Source organism: Leishmania major, chromosome 1, assembly GCF_000002725.2.
Source record: "Leishmania major strain Friedlin complete genome, chromosome 1".
Taxonomy (NCBI): domain Eukaryota; phylum Euglenozoa; class Kinetoplastea; order Trypanosomatida; family Trypanosomatidae; genus Leishmania; species Leishmania major.
The window spans coordinates 26,305-42,956 of record NC_001905.3 but is presented as its reverse complement, the minus strand read 5'-3'; the positions used below and the strand labels follow the sequence as shown (position 1 = coordinate 42,956).

The 16,652-nt window shown below is 62.5% G+C and overlaps 8 protein-coding genes across 8 annotated transcripts; all 8 read left to right on the top strand.

Moving 5' to 3' along the window:
• Nucleotides 1-307: 307 nt before the first annotated feature.
• LMJF_01_0170 (conserved hypothetical protein) lies at nucleotides 308-1,684 on the top strand (the record flags this gene model as incomplete). The annotated part of the gene is made up of 1 exon (XM_003721489.1): nucleotides 308-1,684. One exon carries the CDS (start codon nucleotides 308-310, stop codon nucleotides 1,682-1,684), a length of 1,377 nt encoding a protein of 458 aa, XP_003721537.1.
• A 2,090-nt stretch (nucleotides 1,685-3,774) lies between these two features.
• On the top strand, nucleotides 3,775-4,017 carry LMJF_01_0160 (conserved hypothetical protein; the record flags this gene model as incomplete). The annotated part of the gene is made up of 1 exon (XM_003721488.1): nucleotides 3,775-4,017. The coding sequence occupies one exon, from the start codon at nucleotides 3,775-3,777 to the stop codon at nucleotides 4,015-4,017; it is 243 nt and encodes an 80-aa protein (XP_003721536.1).
• Nucleotides 4,018-4,892: 875 nt separating this feature from the next.
• LMJF_01_0150 (conserved hypothetical protein) lies at nucleotides 4,893-5,243 on the top strand (the record flags this gene model as incomplete). Its single annotated transcript, XM_003721487.1, has 1 exon — nucleotides 4,893-5,243. The coding sequence occupies one exon, from the start codon at nucleotides 4,893-4,895 to the stop codon at nucleotides 5,241-5,243; it is 351 nt and encodes a 116-aa protein (XP_003721535.1).
• Nucleotides 5,244-5,830: 587 nt separating this feature from the next.
• On the top strand, nucleotides 5,831-6,079 carry LMJF_01_0140 (conserved hypothetical protein; the record flags this gene model as incomplete). Its single annotated transcript, XM_003721486.1, has 1 exon — nucleotides 5,831-6,079. One exon carries the CDS (start codon nucleotides 5,831-5,833, stop codon nucleotides 6,077-6,079), a length of 249 nt encoding a protein of 82 aa, XP_003721534.1.
• A 2,153-nt stretch (nucleotides 6,080-8,232) lies between these two features.
• Nucleotides 8,233-9,327, top strand: LMJF_01_0130 (conserved hypothetical protein; the record flags this gene model as incomplete). Its single annotated transcript, XM_003721485.1, has 1 exon — nucleotides 8,233-9,327. The coding sequence occupies one exon, from the start codon at nucleotides 8,233-8,235 to the stop codon at nucleotides 9,325-9,327; it is 1,095 nt and encodes a 364-aa protein (XP_003721533.1).
• Nucleotides 9,328-10,705: 1,378 nt separating this feature from the next.
• LMJF_01_0120 (conserved hypothetical protein) lies at nucleotides 10,706-12,679 on the top strand (the record flags this gene model as incomplete). Its single annotated transcript, XM_003721484.1, has 1 exon — nucleotides 10,706-12,679. The coding sequence occupies one exon, from the start codon at nucleotides 10,706-10,708 to the stop codon at nucleotides 12,677-12,679; it is 1,974 nt and encodes a 657-aa protein (XP_003721532.1).
• Nucleotides 12,680-13,848: 1,169 nt separating this feature from the next.
• Nucleotides 13,849-14,436, top strand: LMJF_01_0110 (glutaredoxin-like protein; the record flags this gene model as incomplete). Its single annotated transcript, XM_003721483.1, has 1 exon — nucleotides 13,849-14,436. One exon carries the CDS (start codon nucleotides 13,849-13,851, stop codon nucleotides 14,434-14,436), a length of 588 nt encoding a protein of 195 aa, XP_003721531.1.
• A 1,159-nt stretch (nucleotides 14,437-15,595) lies between these two features.
• LMJF_01_0100 (conserved hypothetical protein) lies at nucleotides 15,596-16,552 on the top strand (the record flags this gene model as incomplete). The annotated part of the gene is made up of 1 exon (XM_003721482.1): nucleotides 15,596-16,552. One exon carries the CDS (start codon nucleotides 15,596-15,598, stop codon nucleotides 16,550-16,552), a length of 957 nt encoding a protein of 318 aa, XP_003721530.1.
• Between the last annotated feature and the right edge of the window lie 100 nt (nucleotides 16,553-16,652).

Sequence of the window (16,652 nt, the reverse complement as noted above, 5' to 3'; positions counted from 1 at the left end):
CGACCCCTACACGCGCTCACACAGACGCTCACGGGGGCGTGCCCAGCAGCGAAGAAAGAGGAGGTAGAGTTGGGAGGGAGGGAGGAGACTACGTCTGAACAATCGACCCCCCCCCTACCCCCTGCTCCTCACCGTTGCCGCAAGACGCGGTGTGTCGGTGTCTTTGTGTCCTCGGTGCCGCAGTCGTTGTGAAGAATTCTGTCGAAGGCATCATATCCTTTTACTGTGAGCGGCTGTGCTCCCCTAGACACCCACCGTCTCATAGGCGCCGATACAGGAAACACTTGCACGTTTCCTCGGAGGGTGAATGGGAGGCTGCTGCGGGGTCGCCTCAGAGGCAGGCACGGCCTCCAGCAATGGCACGGTTTCTTCCACACCACTTTCACCACCGTCACATCGCAGAGGGTGGCGGGGCTCAACAAGAAGCACCACCAAGACCGAACAAGCAGCGCTTAAGCGGAGTAGTAGGCTCGAGTCCGCGTCGTCGTTCTTGGCCAAGATACTCCAGTCGAAGGACCGAGGTGACACCGACAGCGCTCCTCTCCGCGGAACCGTCGTCAATGCCGTTTCCTCGGCCACCCCTCGGAAGCTCCGCGATTCCGCCACTCACGCCGCCCCCGCACATGACCAGGACCTGCCCTTCAAAGCCACGCTACAGCACGGCGCCAACGGCAGCAGCCCTGACCTGCTCCTGCCTGACCTATTTTACATCTCCGCTTCCTCGTCCTCATCGCTTCTCGCGAACGGCGACGTGGACGACAAGGCTGAGGACGGCATCGGCGCCCGTCTTGACGGTGAGGGGCAGAGCTCACTGGTGGAGGTGAGCCAACCAACGCAGAGCTTCGCAGGTGACGTGCACACGTACTCGGAGCTGGACTTGACGAGCGAGTGGGAGCCGCCGTCGTTCGACTGCCTTGGCCGGCGGTCGGAGCGTCGGGGCCGCAGCGGGACGGACCGCAGCCGACTGCGACAGCTGATCATCCGTGAGGCCGAGGTGCGCGTGTCCCTGAGGGCCATGTACACATATCAGCATCAGCGGTTTTCGCTGAACCTCGCCAAGGAGCACTTCATCGCGGTACACATTAGAATGCGACAGGAGTACGAGTCGGAGTGGACGGTGCAGTGCATCTGCTGGATCGTTGCGGTAGAGAGTGTCACGCGGGAAGCGCTGGCCCGAGAGTGGTGGGCGGAGCGGGCCGCTTTAGTGCGCCGAGTCGGGTCTCTCAGGACGCCGCCGCCGCCACCACCACTGCAGTCGGTGCACGACGACGCGAGGTTGGGTATCACAGCCATTCGCGCACTGAAGCGAGAGGACAGGCCGCCTTACGTATCGAAGTTGTACACGGCCGCGGACTTGACCCCCAGCGAGGAGGCAGCGGAGGGCGACCTGTTAAATATGTGCATTCCGCCCATGCGCGCCTCTTCCTCGATCGCCCTCTTCTCCCCACCGCTGCAGCAGCAGCTCTCGGTGCTTGGCGGATCGCGATCTGCCTCTGCAGGCGTGTCTCGCGGCCTTCGCTCGGTTCCTCGAGTTCGCGCGCCACACGCCTCGTCTTTTGTGTCGTCGCCAGCATCGGTCTTTTACTCACCTGAGCCGACGCAGCGCGTAGCCGCTGCGCAGCAGGCACAGAAGAGCAGGCTCGTGCGGGGGCGGAGCATGGCTGTTACCGAGGCGCTCTTGTGAGCTCTAGCAGCGCGTGCCGCTAGGCAAGGGACGCATGTGTGATGAGGGTGTTTGCTTCTGCCGACGATCGAGTCCCGATTCAGCTCTTGTGGAAGCTCACCTTCCTCTGCTACACAACCTCTTGTAGCTCTCTTCGCTTGCTCTCGTGCACAGGCTCCCAGTGAGGGGACGAGGAGGAGGAGGAGGAGGAGGGGGAGGGGCGCGTGCGGCATCTCTGCACCAATGTGCAGCGGGTGTGCATCGGTGAGATGGATGGTGGTGGTGATGGTGGTACGTGCACTTTTATGCCAGCGCGTGCATCCGTACCTCCGCTCGCGCGCTCTCTGCGGCGCTCATCGCATATCTTCATGCATATATGTGTGCCTATATATGTGTGTATGTGTATGTGTGTGTGTGTGTGTGTTGTGCACTCTTTCCACTTCGCCGTCGCCGGCCGTGTCGAACACCCCGCCTTCTTGTTTATGTATGAACCTCTCTCGATCTAGATAACTATCGATGTAGAGATATCTGTGTTCTGGTTGCCTTCCTCCTCGCTCTCTCACGATACGTGTCCGTCTCGATGCGCTTGCGTGGTGGGCGTGTGGGCGCGCGTTCATCGTGGATCGACGCTGCACGCGCCTCGATGTGCGCGCATTCACTCGTGCACGGAGGCGGCCTTTTACTCTTTTCATTTTGTTTCGCCTTGTGCGGTTTCTTCCGCTGTTCGTTAGTACCGCGCCCCACACGCGCACGCCCCAGCCCCTTGGCTGGCATGGACGGAGATGGACGATGAAGACAGCGAGCCCACCTCCCCAGGCACCAAGGTCGTCCTGGAGCAGGCTGCAGGATGCAGAACATGTGGGCGCCGTGCGCACGCGCTGTCAAGCACCGCTGGCATGGCGTACCGCATCCACACAAGGCATCCAGAGGTCAGCAGGGCACGAGCGATGGCCAAAAAAAGGCGCGCAGAGATGCATACAAATCATTTCCAACGTGCGTGTGTGCGACATGTGCAGCACCTCCTACATCCGGCCGGGCGAGCCGATGCGACACAGTTGCCGAAGGCGTGACGAGAGCACCCCCGAAGGGGCATCATCGACCCCTCCAGGTCCCCAATCTGGGGCGTAACTACACCATATCCTAAGATGCCGCAGCTTGAGTTGACTCGGGGCGAAGCATAGCATACAGACAGAGTGTGCAGGGTCTCAGGGGGCCCCGACCTGCGGCTGGCCAACCTCGTCCTCGTGCACATCCGACATGCGCCTAGACGAACCCCTGTTACCCGCACGCCAGACACCATCGCCTCCAGCCCTCGAGCAGGACGCTGGACGCGGCGGGCGTGGATGAAGGCATGGTGCCCATGCCCAGGTCCGCCTGGTGTCGGTCGCGCAGCAAACTTGCGAGGAAGGGACGAGGAAGGAGGAGAACTCGTTAAACGTATGGTCCTCATTCGACCGGCTGGACGGCTCGTCCCAGAGGACCCGGATTCAGCCGCCGTGCAGCAGAGGGCCAGGTGAGCTGTGGTTGTGTGTGCGTCTGTGTGTTGCCTTGCTCGCGGTAAAATACACACATCGTAGAAAAGAGAATATGAGTGTGCTCCCCGTTCTCTCCCGCCCACTCCCGTCGATGGACGAGGAGGGGGTGAGATGAGGGTGAGCGCCCCGGGGCGCAGAAGTTGTGCGCCCCTGCCCACACACGCGCACAGGCGCACCGCCAGCCGCCATGGATGCCATGTGCTCTTGATCACATGCGAAAAGCAGGCAGCTCAGCGAAATGGATGAGCGCGACGAGAAGACACGCGTGCACACGCGCCCCCCCCCTCCCCCCAAAAAAAAAAAATGACGGTCATGCAAAGACACGTGCGCAGCACTGAAGGTGCTTCCCTCAGGTTTTCGACTGCTCTTGCTGGAGTGTGAGCGATGCCCACGGTCCTCTGCCCTATTCCGTCACTGTGTTTCTCTCTTTCTCTCTTCCTCCCTATCGGCATCTCATGCACCCCCCCCCCCCCCCCCCACACACACACACACTCTGGTAAAAGGAGTGCGAAGAGTCAGCCCTACACGCCCCTCCCTCCCTCCTTTCCCCCTCCCCCTCGCTCGCTGCGGGTACGCATGTCCGTTGTCTTGGAGTCGCTTCTGCACCGATCCGTGTGCTGCCACCTGGCACACGGTGAGGAGTACCGAGGCCAGCTGGAGGCCCTGGACGGCACCTTTGATGTAGTCCTGTCGCAGTGCACGCGGAGTCGCGCCGCCCCAAAGCAACCGGCCGAGCCCCTCGTTTTTCTGCGCGGCGAGAACATCATCTACATCGGCTTCGACGAGTCGTCCAGAGGTGAGGACGGGACCACCGCGTGAGATGCGCAACGTTGTCCTGCGCTACTCTGCCCTCTTGTCCAGCTCCGCTGCGACTCAGGAAGAGGGGGAAGACGGAGAGAATGAACAGCGCATGTGAGGGCAGTGGGATAGGGCATCGCGTGTTGCGGCGGTTCGGGTCACCAGAGAGCGCAGCAGCCGCGCGTTCGTGACCCCACACGTTACCCGCGCGCTCTTCGCCCTGCTTTACTCTCTGCTGACGTGCGCTCCCGACTTCCACCCCCCCCCCCCCCCCCACACACACACACACACCCGACCTGTGTCTCACCGTCTTATGCGCACACCATGAACCAACGAAGTGAAGTGTAAGCACCGCTGCCAATGCAGGTGGGCACACATCCATGTGGCATCCAGAGCCGTATCCGCGTGGAGCCGCGCATGGAAGCCGGCCTGATTCGATGCGGCCGCGTGTGCGATGCGGGAAAAGGGTTGGACGGGGACGTCCCGCTGCATTCTTTCGCGGCTTTGTTTGTACGTGTGATACCCCGTCTCCCCATCCCTCTCTTGGTCTTATCCATGACACGCATCAGACCAGCCGACGTCTTCCGCTTCCCCTGTCTGGCGGCCCCTTGTCATGCCGCTCTTGGTCTTCACCGTACACTGTCCTTCACCTCCTTCACCTCATCTCTCTCTCTCTCTCTCTTTCTGCTCGTCATGTCCCCTCGTATGGCGAGATGTGCCCCAGGTGACAGTCTTGCGTGAGTGTGCCCTTGTACAGCTGGATACATGTGCACGCGTGCTGGGCACACCCCCCTCCCCATTCGTCCCCGCGCCCTCACTCGTACTTCCTGCCCGGCGACTTGTCGGCTCGGTCTGTTGCGTCACCCGCGGTTGAGGCGCGGGCGCCGACGACCATCATGGTTCTGCCGGGCGTATCACATTATGAGCGCATGCCCACGCGTACCAAGATCCAGTTCTTCTGGATCTCCATGCTGACGATGGGCTTCGCGTACCAGTTTCTCAAGATGACGGTGCTGCGCGTGCAGCCGAAGCGGGAGGAGCAGATGTATATGCACATCCGAAAGGTGTACGGCGACAACATCCCGGAGGAGCTGCTGCAGCGAGCGAAGCGCCAGCGCGAGGCTCAGGATGCGCTGACGCTGACGAACATGCTGCGCACCCCTACACCGGGCCAGACGTCGAACGCGCTACAGAACGACCTCGACCCTCGCGCCCTCATCGAACTCAAGAGCTGGAACGGGCATTAGCCCACTGTACCCCTCTTTCCACCCCTCCTCCTCCATGCTACTCTTTGGGTTGGTGAGGCGTGACGCACGCGCACGTGTACCCCCCTTTCCCCTCCCCTGCACCACAGCTCTGATCCTCACAGTGCTGCCGTGAAACTTCGTATAACACACAAGTGAACTGAAGCAAAAACACAAATAACAGAAACCGGAGCCGAGGTTCATGCTTTGGCGGTGAACCCCCCTTCCCCCCCATCCCCGTTTGCCTGATGGTGTGTGCTTGCTTGCGTGCGTGCACGCCCCGCTCCGACGCGCACCAACGCATGCCAAGGCTGGCGATGCCACGCTGAGTCTGCGTATCGCTCCTCCACCCCTCCCCCTTCTTCTTCTTCTCGCTTGATGTTCGGCCACGTGCTGGCGATTGCGCGCTTTCAACGCATCTCATGCGGCGTCACGGTGCGTCATGGCGCGTCACGGTGCGTCACGGTGCGTCACAGCGCGTCACGGTGCGGATTCGCACACGCACACCGCGACTGTTGCAGAGGCACGTGCGACTCGGCCCGGCCCTTCGCATTGGCTTTCCGACCACCGTCACCGTGTTTCACACGCTAATGAAGATCACCGTTCACGTGCGAGAGAAGATCATACCGCTGCAGTGCGGCGATGGCACGCAGCAGGTGGTGTGGCTCGGTAACGCAGCCATGATACACTACGACGCTTCCTTTGGCAAGCGCTTCGGCCCGCCGGTGTCGATCCGAAAGGAGGGCGGCGTGCAGTGCGACTTTGAGGCCCGCGTGTGCGACGTGCTGGAGGATGGCCAGCACGTCTTTGTGACTCTCGAGAGCGACAGAGGGCAGTGAAAGCGATGCACACCGCGAAAAATGGAGTGCGTCGGTCGACGCATGAGACGCGCAGGCACGGAAGAGGAAGGAGGCGGGCAGGGAGGCCGTAGACACCACCCCACGCACGGGAATAGTGCTCCGGATCCGTCGGCAACGTAGAGCTGTTTAGCGGAACGCCGATGTCCCTCTCCCTCAATTTCCTTTCCTGCTCTTCCCACCACACACACACACACACACACACACACACACACACACACACCTCTGCGCACCGATGCACACTGCTGCCTTTTCCTTCCTCCCAGTTCTTCATGCTTCACGCCGCCACCACCACCACCCACACCGCTGCTGTTACTTGCGCGCTCACCTCTTTCTCGTCTCTCCCGTTGGTAGAGAGGAGCAGATGACTGGAGTGTCCCCGTGCCACGCTCCGGTCTTTGTTGCTGGCGTGCGTCTGTTGTTGTGCTCGCGCGCTCTCCTCTACTTCTTCGCCTTCCGCCACGAATTCTTCGTGGGCCTCTCCGTCTCTCCGTGCCATCTGCTTTCCCTCTTCTCAACTCTCGCTGTCGATCATCATCACGGTCGCCGTCATGGTGCTGCTGGCGTATGTCTGTGTCTGTGTGTGGGTGTGCGTGCCACTCAGTTTTCTCTGCACTGCCCTGGGCGGCGCCATCACACGGCTGCGTGTGTCGGTCTGTCTTGACTGTTCGCCCCGCCCCACCACCCTCTACCCCCTCCCCTCCTCCTCTCGAGACCGACAGCGGCGCTGACGGACGTGGTTGCTGCCATGTGATGGCAGCTGTGGGCGACTGATGCATGCACACCTGAGTGTTGTGCAATCAGCTGAGCACACCGCCTCCCCCGTGATGACGGGGGGCACGCACCTCCGCGCGTGGCATCCCAGGGCCCAGCGCACCCCTCCACCCCCGCTCTCTCTCTCTCTCTGTGCGCGGAAGCCCGGCAGCCCCCTCCCCCTCTATCCCTGCCAACGCCGAACCACTTCTGGTGCTGACAGGGGTGGGCCCTTACGACGTAGGGCAAGGTCAGCGCGACGTAGCGCCGCGGATGCCGGCGGCGCTGTCGTGCATGGCGCTGCGTCCGAGCCACCCCGCGACAGTGAGCACAGGCTTGCACCGTCCGTGCGATGGGCGGTGCGCGACAGCGCGGCTCGAGCGCATCGCAGCCGGCCCCTCACACTGGCCCACGGGGAGGGGTGCGGGGGCGTGAGTGTCACCACGACGGGGAGATGCACCCAAGGGGGGAGGTGGGGGGAGTGGCGACCGGCATGATGGAGGGGCGGCTGTGAGGTGGTGCGTGCATGTATGTGTGGGTGTGCGGGCGCGTTTGAGGCAGGAGCCGTGCTGCGATGACCGAGCCGGCGCGCTGCTGCAGCGCGTGTGTGTCTTGCGCTGCTTCGCACCAGGCGATGGGGGTGGGGTGCCTGCAGCACTCGGGGGGAAGGGGGAGGGTGGAGAGCGGCCTCCACCTCTCCCCGCCTCTCTTATGTTCTATAGATGAATGGTGACATTGAGTGAAACCTGCAGACTGCGCAATGAGATGGAAAAGGAAATGCTTCGCACGGACTGGTGCGTGCGTGCGTGTGTGTGCGTGCGTGTGTGTGTGTGTACCGTACGGCGGCCTCCGCGCAGGCGACGCGCTTCACCACCCGCTGCGTGCGGCTGTTGCTTCTCTTGTGGGGCTGAAAGAGAAGATGTGGCGGCGGCGGCGTGGGCGAGGGCTGCGGTGAAGTACACACTATCGGCGGATTTCGAGGAGGAACCCGCTTGCACGTGCGAGTGTCCGTGTCTGGGCTCTCTTCGCATTGCACGTATCTGCGTCATGTCTGTCACGGCGCATGCGCCAGCGTCTCCAGCTTTACCATGCTATCCTGCTGCTGCACCCTCTTTCTTGTTTCCTGCTGCGCTCCGCTGTCCACGTGCGCGTCTGCACGGATAGGCTCATCTTAGACAAGCACACGCGCACAGTGATAGAGCGAGCGAGAGGCACACGTATCTTCGGACTTCCCACCCCCAGCGACGTGCGTACACATCGAGGGAGCCGTTGGGCCAAGGATGCCGGCAAGAGGGTCCGGTGTCTCTCGCGTGGTGAGAGCAGTGACGCGCGGCGACGGTGACTGGGCAGATGTGCCGCCGTCACTGCGCAACGTCATCGTGATGGCACTAACACAGTCTTCTGGTGAGCCTCTGCGCAGTATGCAAGGCGGCGTAGGAGGTGTGTCGTACGCGGATGGGGCCGGGCAGGCTCCCGAGCACATCAACAGGGCCTCCGCGACACCGGTGCTGACGGAGGAGGCGGTGCAGAGCAGCATTGAGACTTTCGAGGATGCGGCCTGTGTGCGGGAAGAGGCGGTTCGCAGCTACGCAGAGTTCCACAACAACGTCGAGTCACTGCACGCAACCATGCACACGCAACTGCGGCCGGTGTGGCGGACAGCGATGCAGCTGCGCCCTGAAATCCTCTCGGACGTGCGAGACGAGTGGTGCCTCCGCCGACGTGACAACATTCCAGACGGCATCCCGATCCCTGCCGCCGCCGCGCAGCACATCGCGCTGCAGGAGACCATACTGAGTGAGGTGGAGGACATGTTGCAGGTGCTGCGCAACACGTCGGTCCGCTTCGCCGCTCATTTCTTGTCGGATGAGGAGAAGATTTCCATGGGCGCGAACCCCGCGTACCTGCGCGCGCCGGACATCGACAAGGAAGTGGTGGTGTCACGTTCGCAGAGCACTTCAACCTCGCCACAGCGCGCGCTGCCAGCCAGTGTGATGTCAGTTTCCTCGTCTGCAGGAGCTGTGGCGAGTGCCCCCATAAAGCCTTCCGCGTCTAGTGCTGCTACTGCTGCCGTCCACACGCCACGTGAGGGACACAGTCGTCACCATCAGGGCAGCTATGTGCAGCACCACCATCACCACAGCGACGACGAGGCGGGGCTGGTGAGCTCCAGCTCGAACCGGCACGTGTGCAGCGGCAAGTCCTCCTGTGGGAGCCGGAGCGCCGGCGAAGATCCGCTGTTGGAGGAGCTGCGCAAGCAGTATCAGCTGCGCATTAGGGAACTGAAGGCGCAGAGTGAGGCAGGAGCAAGCCGTCGAAGCGAGCACGGCGCATCGCAATCAGCGGCGGCGCCGCCACCGCGGCGCGGTAATCGGGCACGCGTCGCAGCGTCGAGATCATTGTCTCTACCGTCGTGGGCTTCATCGGCGTCTGCGAGTGTGTTGACCAGCTCCAGCTCGACAGTGTCTCGCCGCTGATTAGGGACGTGCGCGAAAGGGGCTGGCGGTACTCGGCTTCACGGGTGCCTTCATGACGCGTGCCCTTAGTCTCCCCCTCCTCCTCCGCAACGCTGTCATTCGAAGGGAAAGACCGCATCGGCGATGTTGAGGGTGGGTGGGGTGGCCGGTTGCATGCCATGATGCGCGTGCGCCTGTCACCGTGGCTCTCCTCCTCCGCCTCCGTCTCCTGCATCGCCTTGCGCATGCTCACTGGCTTCCTTCCGTATGTATATTTCCTGTTGTTTTCCTTCTTAGACGCGATCGTGGTGCCACCTGCCTACCCATCGGCACACACCACCTGCGAGTACCACAGCCACCGCCCTCAGCCGCTCTTGTATCGACACAACCGCAGCACGTCGGAGGGGGTGGTGGGGGCAAGAAGTGCGCGCGCACACAAACACACACAGTGAACGATCCAATGTTTGAGGACACCCGCGTCATCGTTGAACTCGTTGTCGACCGCAGCGACAGGGAGCATTGAGTGCCGTTACGTCTTCGACCGAACACGACGAGACACATGAAGAATGCAGCGATGGCGATCACGCTGGGCGGCGCCAGGCATACGGGACGTCTCGCGCATGTGCCAGGGACAGGCGTCGTCGACGCGGAGACACAGCATAGCGCGTGACATCTCTCCTTCCCTCGCGCTCGCCCACGTCTCTCCTGTATACTTTACACTCTGGACTGCTGCAGTCTTGCAAGGCCGCAGGCGCTACTCGTTTCCCTCGACTCATCGTGCCCACGACCGTCCTCGTCCTTGTGCTGTCGTAGGTCTGTTGCCAGCTACCGTGGCCCCGTCCAGAATGCTAGCATCCTCGTACATCTCTCGCACTCCGCTCCGTACTTACCGCCCGCTCTTCCCCCGACTCTCCCTCGCTTTCTTTCTCTCTCTCTCTCTCTCTCTCTCTCGCGGCGGGCCTTCTCCTCCCTTTCTTCCACTGCTGGTGCGTGCGTGCGTGCGTGTGACACGACCCTGCAACCGCAGCAACCCCAGCGGCGACGTCGACTTGGGCCGCTTGCCCCCAGCCGCCCCCCTCTTCGCTTCCTCCACCCCCACTCCTGTTGCATCCTGCACAGTGCACTCAACCGCATAGACACCATTCACTTCGCCATCTGGCCCCCACACTCTCACCGCCCCCACCCCCTGCAGCGGAGAACGCACACCACGGGTTCTTTTCGACTCACGCACTTCCTCACGCTCTCCCTCGTCTGGTGCGTTCCCTTCTCCTGGCCACCTGGCACACGCACATCACACGCACATCACACACACACACACACACACACACACACACACACACACACACACACACACACACACACACACACACACACACAAACTTCGCCATACATTAACGCCATGCACTTCGCCTCTGGGCCGTGCTCGCGTCACCAGAGACCCCAGCGAGAGAATCGGTACACAGTGCACTACAACGTGGATGGTCGCGCCGCCTCCTCCAGCACCGCGACGCTGCTGCCGCTTCGCCGCTACAGCCGCGCACGCGACATCAGCGCGACGCTGACAGCCCCCGTCGTTGAGTACCGCCAGCCACAGTGGACGATGCCGCTGGGCAAGCTGATCTGGACACTCTCTTCGGTTCCCAACCCGACGGCCGCGGCAACTGGTGTTGAGCGAAGAAGTGGCGGCAGCAGAAGCGGCGCACCGCACGCGCACTGCATCCCCTCGCCGTGCCCGGCAGCCTTCACAGCCGCCCGTACTTTATCGTGTCTCGGCGGTGCGGCCGCATCCGCAGCTAGGGCCACAGAGACCACGCTGCGCTCCTCTTCCAAGGTCATGCGACAGCCATTTACGTCTCCCTACATGGAGTCATCGCCTCCCTCGGCAGCAGCAGCGGATCAGCGGGATTACGAAGCCGAAGGCAGCCGAGTGCGAGGGGAGCGGCCGGGCGGCGCCACCGCTACCGCAGGGCGGCACTCCTCCGGCAGCTCACCGCCACCACGTTCCGCTACGAGTGACCGACAGTCGCATCGCAGTCGCGACATTGCGCAGGTCCGTCCTGGCTGCACGACGCCCATGGAGCGCGTCCGCTACCGCAGCAGCGTCACGAGGAAGTTGATTGACCTCTACGACGAGGTAGCGGAGTTATACGACTGTCGCGAGAACATGAGGAACCAGGTGACGCAGGCGATGCGCATCGACCCTCGCTACTGTAAGGAGAGGCACGGCGAGGTCCGACTCGCCTGCAAGCCCACACTCCAGCAGCAGTCCGCTGTAGAGTCGGTGGAGAACGCACTTGAGGGCTTGCACGACGCTGTGCATGAGCTGGTCGCGGCCTACCTCACACAGGAGGAGAAACGCCACCTCGGCATCGACACACATCTCTTCCAGACCAGCACGGAAAAGGCAAACACCTACCAGTACGCCCCACCCCCGCCGAAGCCGCGGTCGTCGTCGAGCAATGCCGCACGAAGGGCCCGTCAAAAGACGTCCGCGGCGGCGACGTTTCCACATCCGTCTACTCGCCACCGTGAGGTGCGCGTGGAAAAGGAGGAGGGTGACGCTCATGAAAATACAGCAGCGACCGCGCCGACGCCGGCAGCTCCAACTCTCACCGTCCCTGTCGACACGCCGGCGCCACAGCAGCAGCCGTTGACTAACACGACGACCAACAAGAAGATCAGCAACAGCGTCTGGGACTCGTCGGCGCCAGCGGCCTCAGCTGCCTTCAGCTCGGCCGCCATCTCTCTCCCAGCGTCCTCCGTCAAGCTAGCACAGCAGTCTGTGGTTGAACTCTCCCAGCTGGCGGCCCCGCAACAGCCGGTGACGTCGTCGTCACAGCCTCTCTGCTCCTCCATCGTGCACGTCGCAGCGCCCGAGAAGCACGAAGACGGCTCTGGTACCGCAGCTGAGCAGAAACCTGTGGCGGCTTCCCACACACAAGACACAGAGATTGCGGAAGGGACCCCGGAGCGCGTCGTGGCGTCGGCCGTGTCCGCGTCGACACTGAGCGTCACGTGGCCCACGGACACAGGGGCGGGGTCAACACTGCATCTGCCGACCGGGTCGCAGCCCCCGCTTGCAACTGAACGGCTCCTGAAGGTGCCAGTGAGCAGCCCCGATGCGCTGACTCCGATCGCCAAGACACCGCCGGCAATACCCCCGAGGCCCACGTCGGTGCAGGCGCAGGCGCAGGAGCCTGCACTGACTTCCGCCAACCCTACGCCACCGCCGTCGCACCCACCCAGCCAAGATGCCGTCGCGGCGAGCTGCAACGACGCCTCTGCTGCCAAGGCCTCTGCGTCGCAAGCACGGACAGCGGTCGTGGGGTTCAAGCGCTTCCTGATCGACTCCGACAGTAACAGCAGCTGCTGACCCGGCTTGGTAGAGCACTGCAGCTAGCGGTGGTGATGCTCGAGGGCACCAGAGAAGGAGGATGCTGGGTAGGGGGCCCGAACGGAAGGAAAGTCGATTGCCACTGCGCATGTGTGTGTGTGTGCAGAAGTGGCGATGTAAGGCACCGTGGCTGATGTGATGAGTGGCTCGAAGCGTTCGCTCAACCTACTCGCCCGAAGGTGCTCCACCACGTCTGACCCCACGCCACCCGCAGCTGCACATGGCGCACACGACATCCCCTCCCTCCTTCTACACACGCACACTCCCAAGTTCGGTGCGCGCAGCTTCTCTTTCGTTTTTTTTCTTCTGTGAGAATCCCCGCGAAGCGTCCTCACAACCCTCCCCCCCCCCCCCCCCACACACACGCACACACACACACGGCAACCAAGTGGCCGCCACAAACAGAAGAGCACGCGCTCGCGCATACCCCCTCCTCCCCCTCCCGTTCCGCCGCCGCTGGTCTTTTCACGCCGCTGCTACAGATGCGGCCACTGCTGCTGCGAATGTGTGGGTGGCCGTCATGGAGACAGTTGCAGGAAGCGGGTGTAGAGTGGCGCAGTGGGGAGCGGGAGGCTCGTAGAGCCTTACGCGACCCTCCTTCTCTGCATCTCCCTTCCGTTGCTCGGCGACTGCCCACCACGCCGTGGCGACCTCCGTTGGCGGGCTGGTGCGCGAGTAGGTGCACACTCGCGGCAGGCACACGGATGTGCATGCGCGCCCCAACCACGTAGGCGACCCGCTCATTTTTCGATTGCCCCTTCCTTCGCCTCCCCTCATGAGCTGCCCTTCCTCGCCCTTCTTTCCTGGCCGTTGGCGTGGCGCACCCGCCTGTGCACACGTGCCCTCGACAACATGCACCAACCAACACAACGCGCACATAAGCTTTCCCACGCACACCACCGCTGTGTGAAGCACTGGAGCTGTGAGCACACCCCACGCACACTCGAGGACCGTTTTCACCACACACAAAAAGCAGAAGGAAACGCGTGGCACTGGAGCCGCATCGAGACGCATCGTAGGCCGGTGGCGCAGCGACGGCACGCACGCAAGGTCCTTCGTTGCACCTGCCTCTGCCTCTTCTCTCTCTTTCTGGTGTGCTCTGCCGGCCGTTGCCTTGCACGTTGCACTTGGCTGTACAGAAGGTGCGCATGCTGCCGTTCTCTTACCGCGTGCTCATGCGCGGCGTGTCGGCGGTGTCCGGTGCGTTGTCCGTGGCTCTGCAGCATCGCGCGCTGGCGGGGACGACGCGCTCGTTCAGCAGCAGCAGGCCGGTGTGGTTGGCGCCAGCCGCGCCGACTAAGCAGGCGCCGCCGGCGATGGGTGGCGACACGGACGCTGAGGAGACGCACCCTGACTTTCAGCCCCGCATGGTGTCCAGCGACCTCGCGCAGGACGAGATCGCCATGATCAAGAAGGATATAGACGACACGATCCGCGACGAGGACGTTGTCGTGTTCATCAAGGGTGTTCCGGAGGCGCCGATGTGTGCCTTCTCAAAGCGCATGATTGACGTGATGGAGGCGCTTGGGGTGGAGTACACCTCATTCGACGTGCTCGCTCACCCGGTGGTGCGCAGCTACGTGAAGGAGGTGAGCGAGTGGCCGACGATCCCGCAGCTGTTTGTGAAGGGTGAGTTTGCCGGCGGCGTCGACATCATCCTGAAGATGGCGGAGAGCGGCGACTTGCAGATGCTGCTGGATCAGAAGAGCATCAAGCATCGTGACACCAAACCGTAGAGCTCGGGTGTGCCTCTTTCCTCGCTGATTTCGAAGCACGTACCCTCCACGTGGGTGCTTTTGTCAGCTGACTCGCAGGTAGTGTGTGTGTGTATGTGTGTGTGTTTGTTTGTGTGTGTGCGTGTGTGTGCGATACTCCCCCCCGAAGCGGGTTTACGGCGGACGTGTGGGCTTCTGTTCGAGTTTTGCTGTCTTGCGTGGTGACACGTGCGTCTGCGCGGGCATGCTTGGCTGTGTAGGGTGCGCTCATCTAACTGAGTGATTTGAGGCCACACATGCCTTGAGAATTGCGTGATCTTTACAGCCGATCAGGCATGCGCACAGCAACGCTGACGGCCGCATACGCACGCGTAAGTGCATCCTTGGTCTCTAAGTGGTGCACCCCGTAGCGTAGGACGGCTCGGCGTTTACGTGTTCCGCCTTTGCCGCACCTCATCAAGGTGCAGTCCCTCGCTCTTCTTTCACTTTTTCTCGCAAGACTCCACGCTGGGCAACATGCACAACGGCCTGCGAGAGGGGAAGGATTGAAGGAGGGAGGAGGGAAGGAGGGAGGAGGGAGGAGGGATCTGCGTTGGCGGCGACGTGAAGTCACTCGCCTTGCTAGTTTCGCTGCTCTGCTCATGCGCCCCTCTTTAGCTGCCTCGCGCCTCTCCGCTGTTCTTCTCCGTTGCCGCCTTCGCGTCCTCCCTCTGTCTCGCGCTGTCTCTCTGCGCGTGTGCCTGTGTGTCCAGGACTCCAATCTCAGTCTCCCCTCTCCCTCCGCTACCCACGACCGCGTGCCCGGTGCTGCGAATCTCTGCGTAGACGTGCTCTGCAGCGGACACCGGCTCCATCGGGCGGCCTGCAAGTCGACAGGGAGGTGACTTTAAAAGGAAGCCTTGTGCGTGTGTCTCGGTCTGCCCGAGGGCCGCGTGCCGTGCTCAGAGCCCCCTCCCTCTCTCCCCACCGTCACCGCCCAGTGATACACGACTCGTCAACACGGCTGCAGCACAGGACATTGCCATCTCCCCTCACTTCTTCCCACACACGTCGGTACAGAAGCTCAATTGCTCACGCGCCGTCGCGGTCCATGAGAGCTTCTGCTCGGATGCGTGCTGCCGTCGCAGCAGCGACACCATCACCGTCGAAAGCACGCCTCACAACTAACATTGTCGGCGGCATGGGCAACCAGCTTTTCCTCGTTGCAAATCTGTTAGCCACTGCGCACCGGACTGGCATCCCGGCCTACCTGGAGGCGGTGCCGTTCAGCAGCAGCGCTGAGGACCCACGCCCCACCTACTGGGACACACTTTTTCGTGACCTCGGTCATTACGGCGTGCAGATGTGTGCGTCCTCGCCGCCGCTGCCTGTCGTGACGGTGCCCGAGACGCGACCCGTGCGGAAGGTGCAACTCGATGCGCAGCGGCCCTGTGTCTTCCACATGATCGGCTTCTTCCAAAGTGATGCCTTCTTCGATGACCACCCGATCATGTCCTCCGTCATCCCACGAGAGCTGTGGGACTCGGCCGGCAAGCACCTGGCCACCTACTACGGCGGCGGGTCGTGCCACACTGTCGCCCTGCACGTGCGGCGCGGCGACTACACACGTTTTACCGACATCTTCGAGCAGCTCGACGTCGTCGAGTACTACGATGCGGCAGTGCGACAGCTGCTTGGTGGCCTGCTCTTGCAGTCGCCTTCGCTGCTGCGGCAGCAGCAGTCACCGGTGGACTCGGCCCAAGCGCCGACTGCAGGCGCACCGCCGCTGCTGCCGCTTCACTTGCTTGTCTTCTGCGACGAGGAGCGGTTTGGGCGCACCGTTGTGGGGTACTTCCGCACCAAGTACAAGGGTGCCGTGATGGTCAGCCTTGTGTGCGCCGCGACGGAGGCAAGCGCGATATCGGCGAGGCCAACGGCGTCATCGCCGTCAGTGCCGATAATGCCGCGTGATGTACTCGAGTTGCTGATGATGTCGCAGTGCAACGACGTCGTGATGGCAAACTCGACTTTCTCGTGGTGGGGCGCCTACCTGAACCGCGTCTCACTGCGCCGTGTCATCGCACCGTCCCGGTGGTTTGTGAAGGATCCGTACCCGGCATCAAATCACCTCTACTGCCCTGGATGGATACTCATCTGATCGAGGTGAACCGAGGGAGGGTGGTGGTGGTGGTGGTGGTGGTGATGGAGGCACGGAGAGGCGGTGCATGGATGAGGCATCTCTCTGTCCTCGTTGTCTT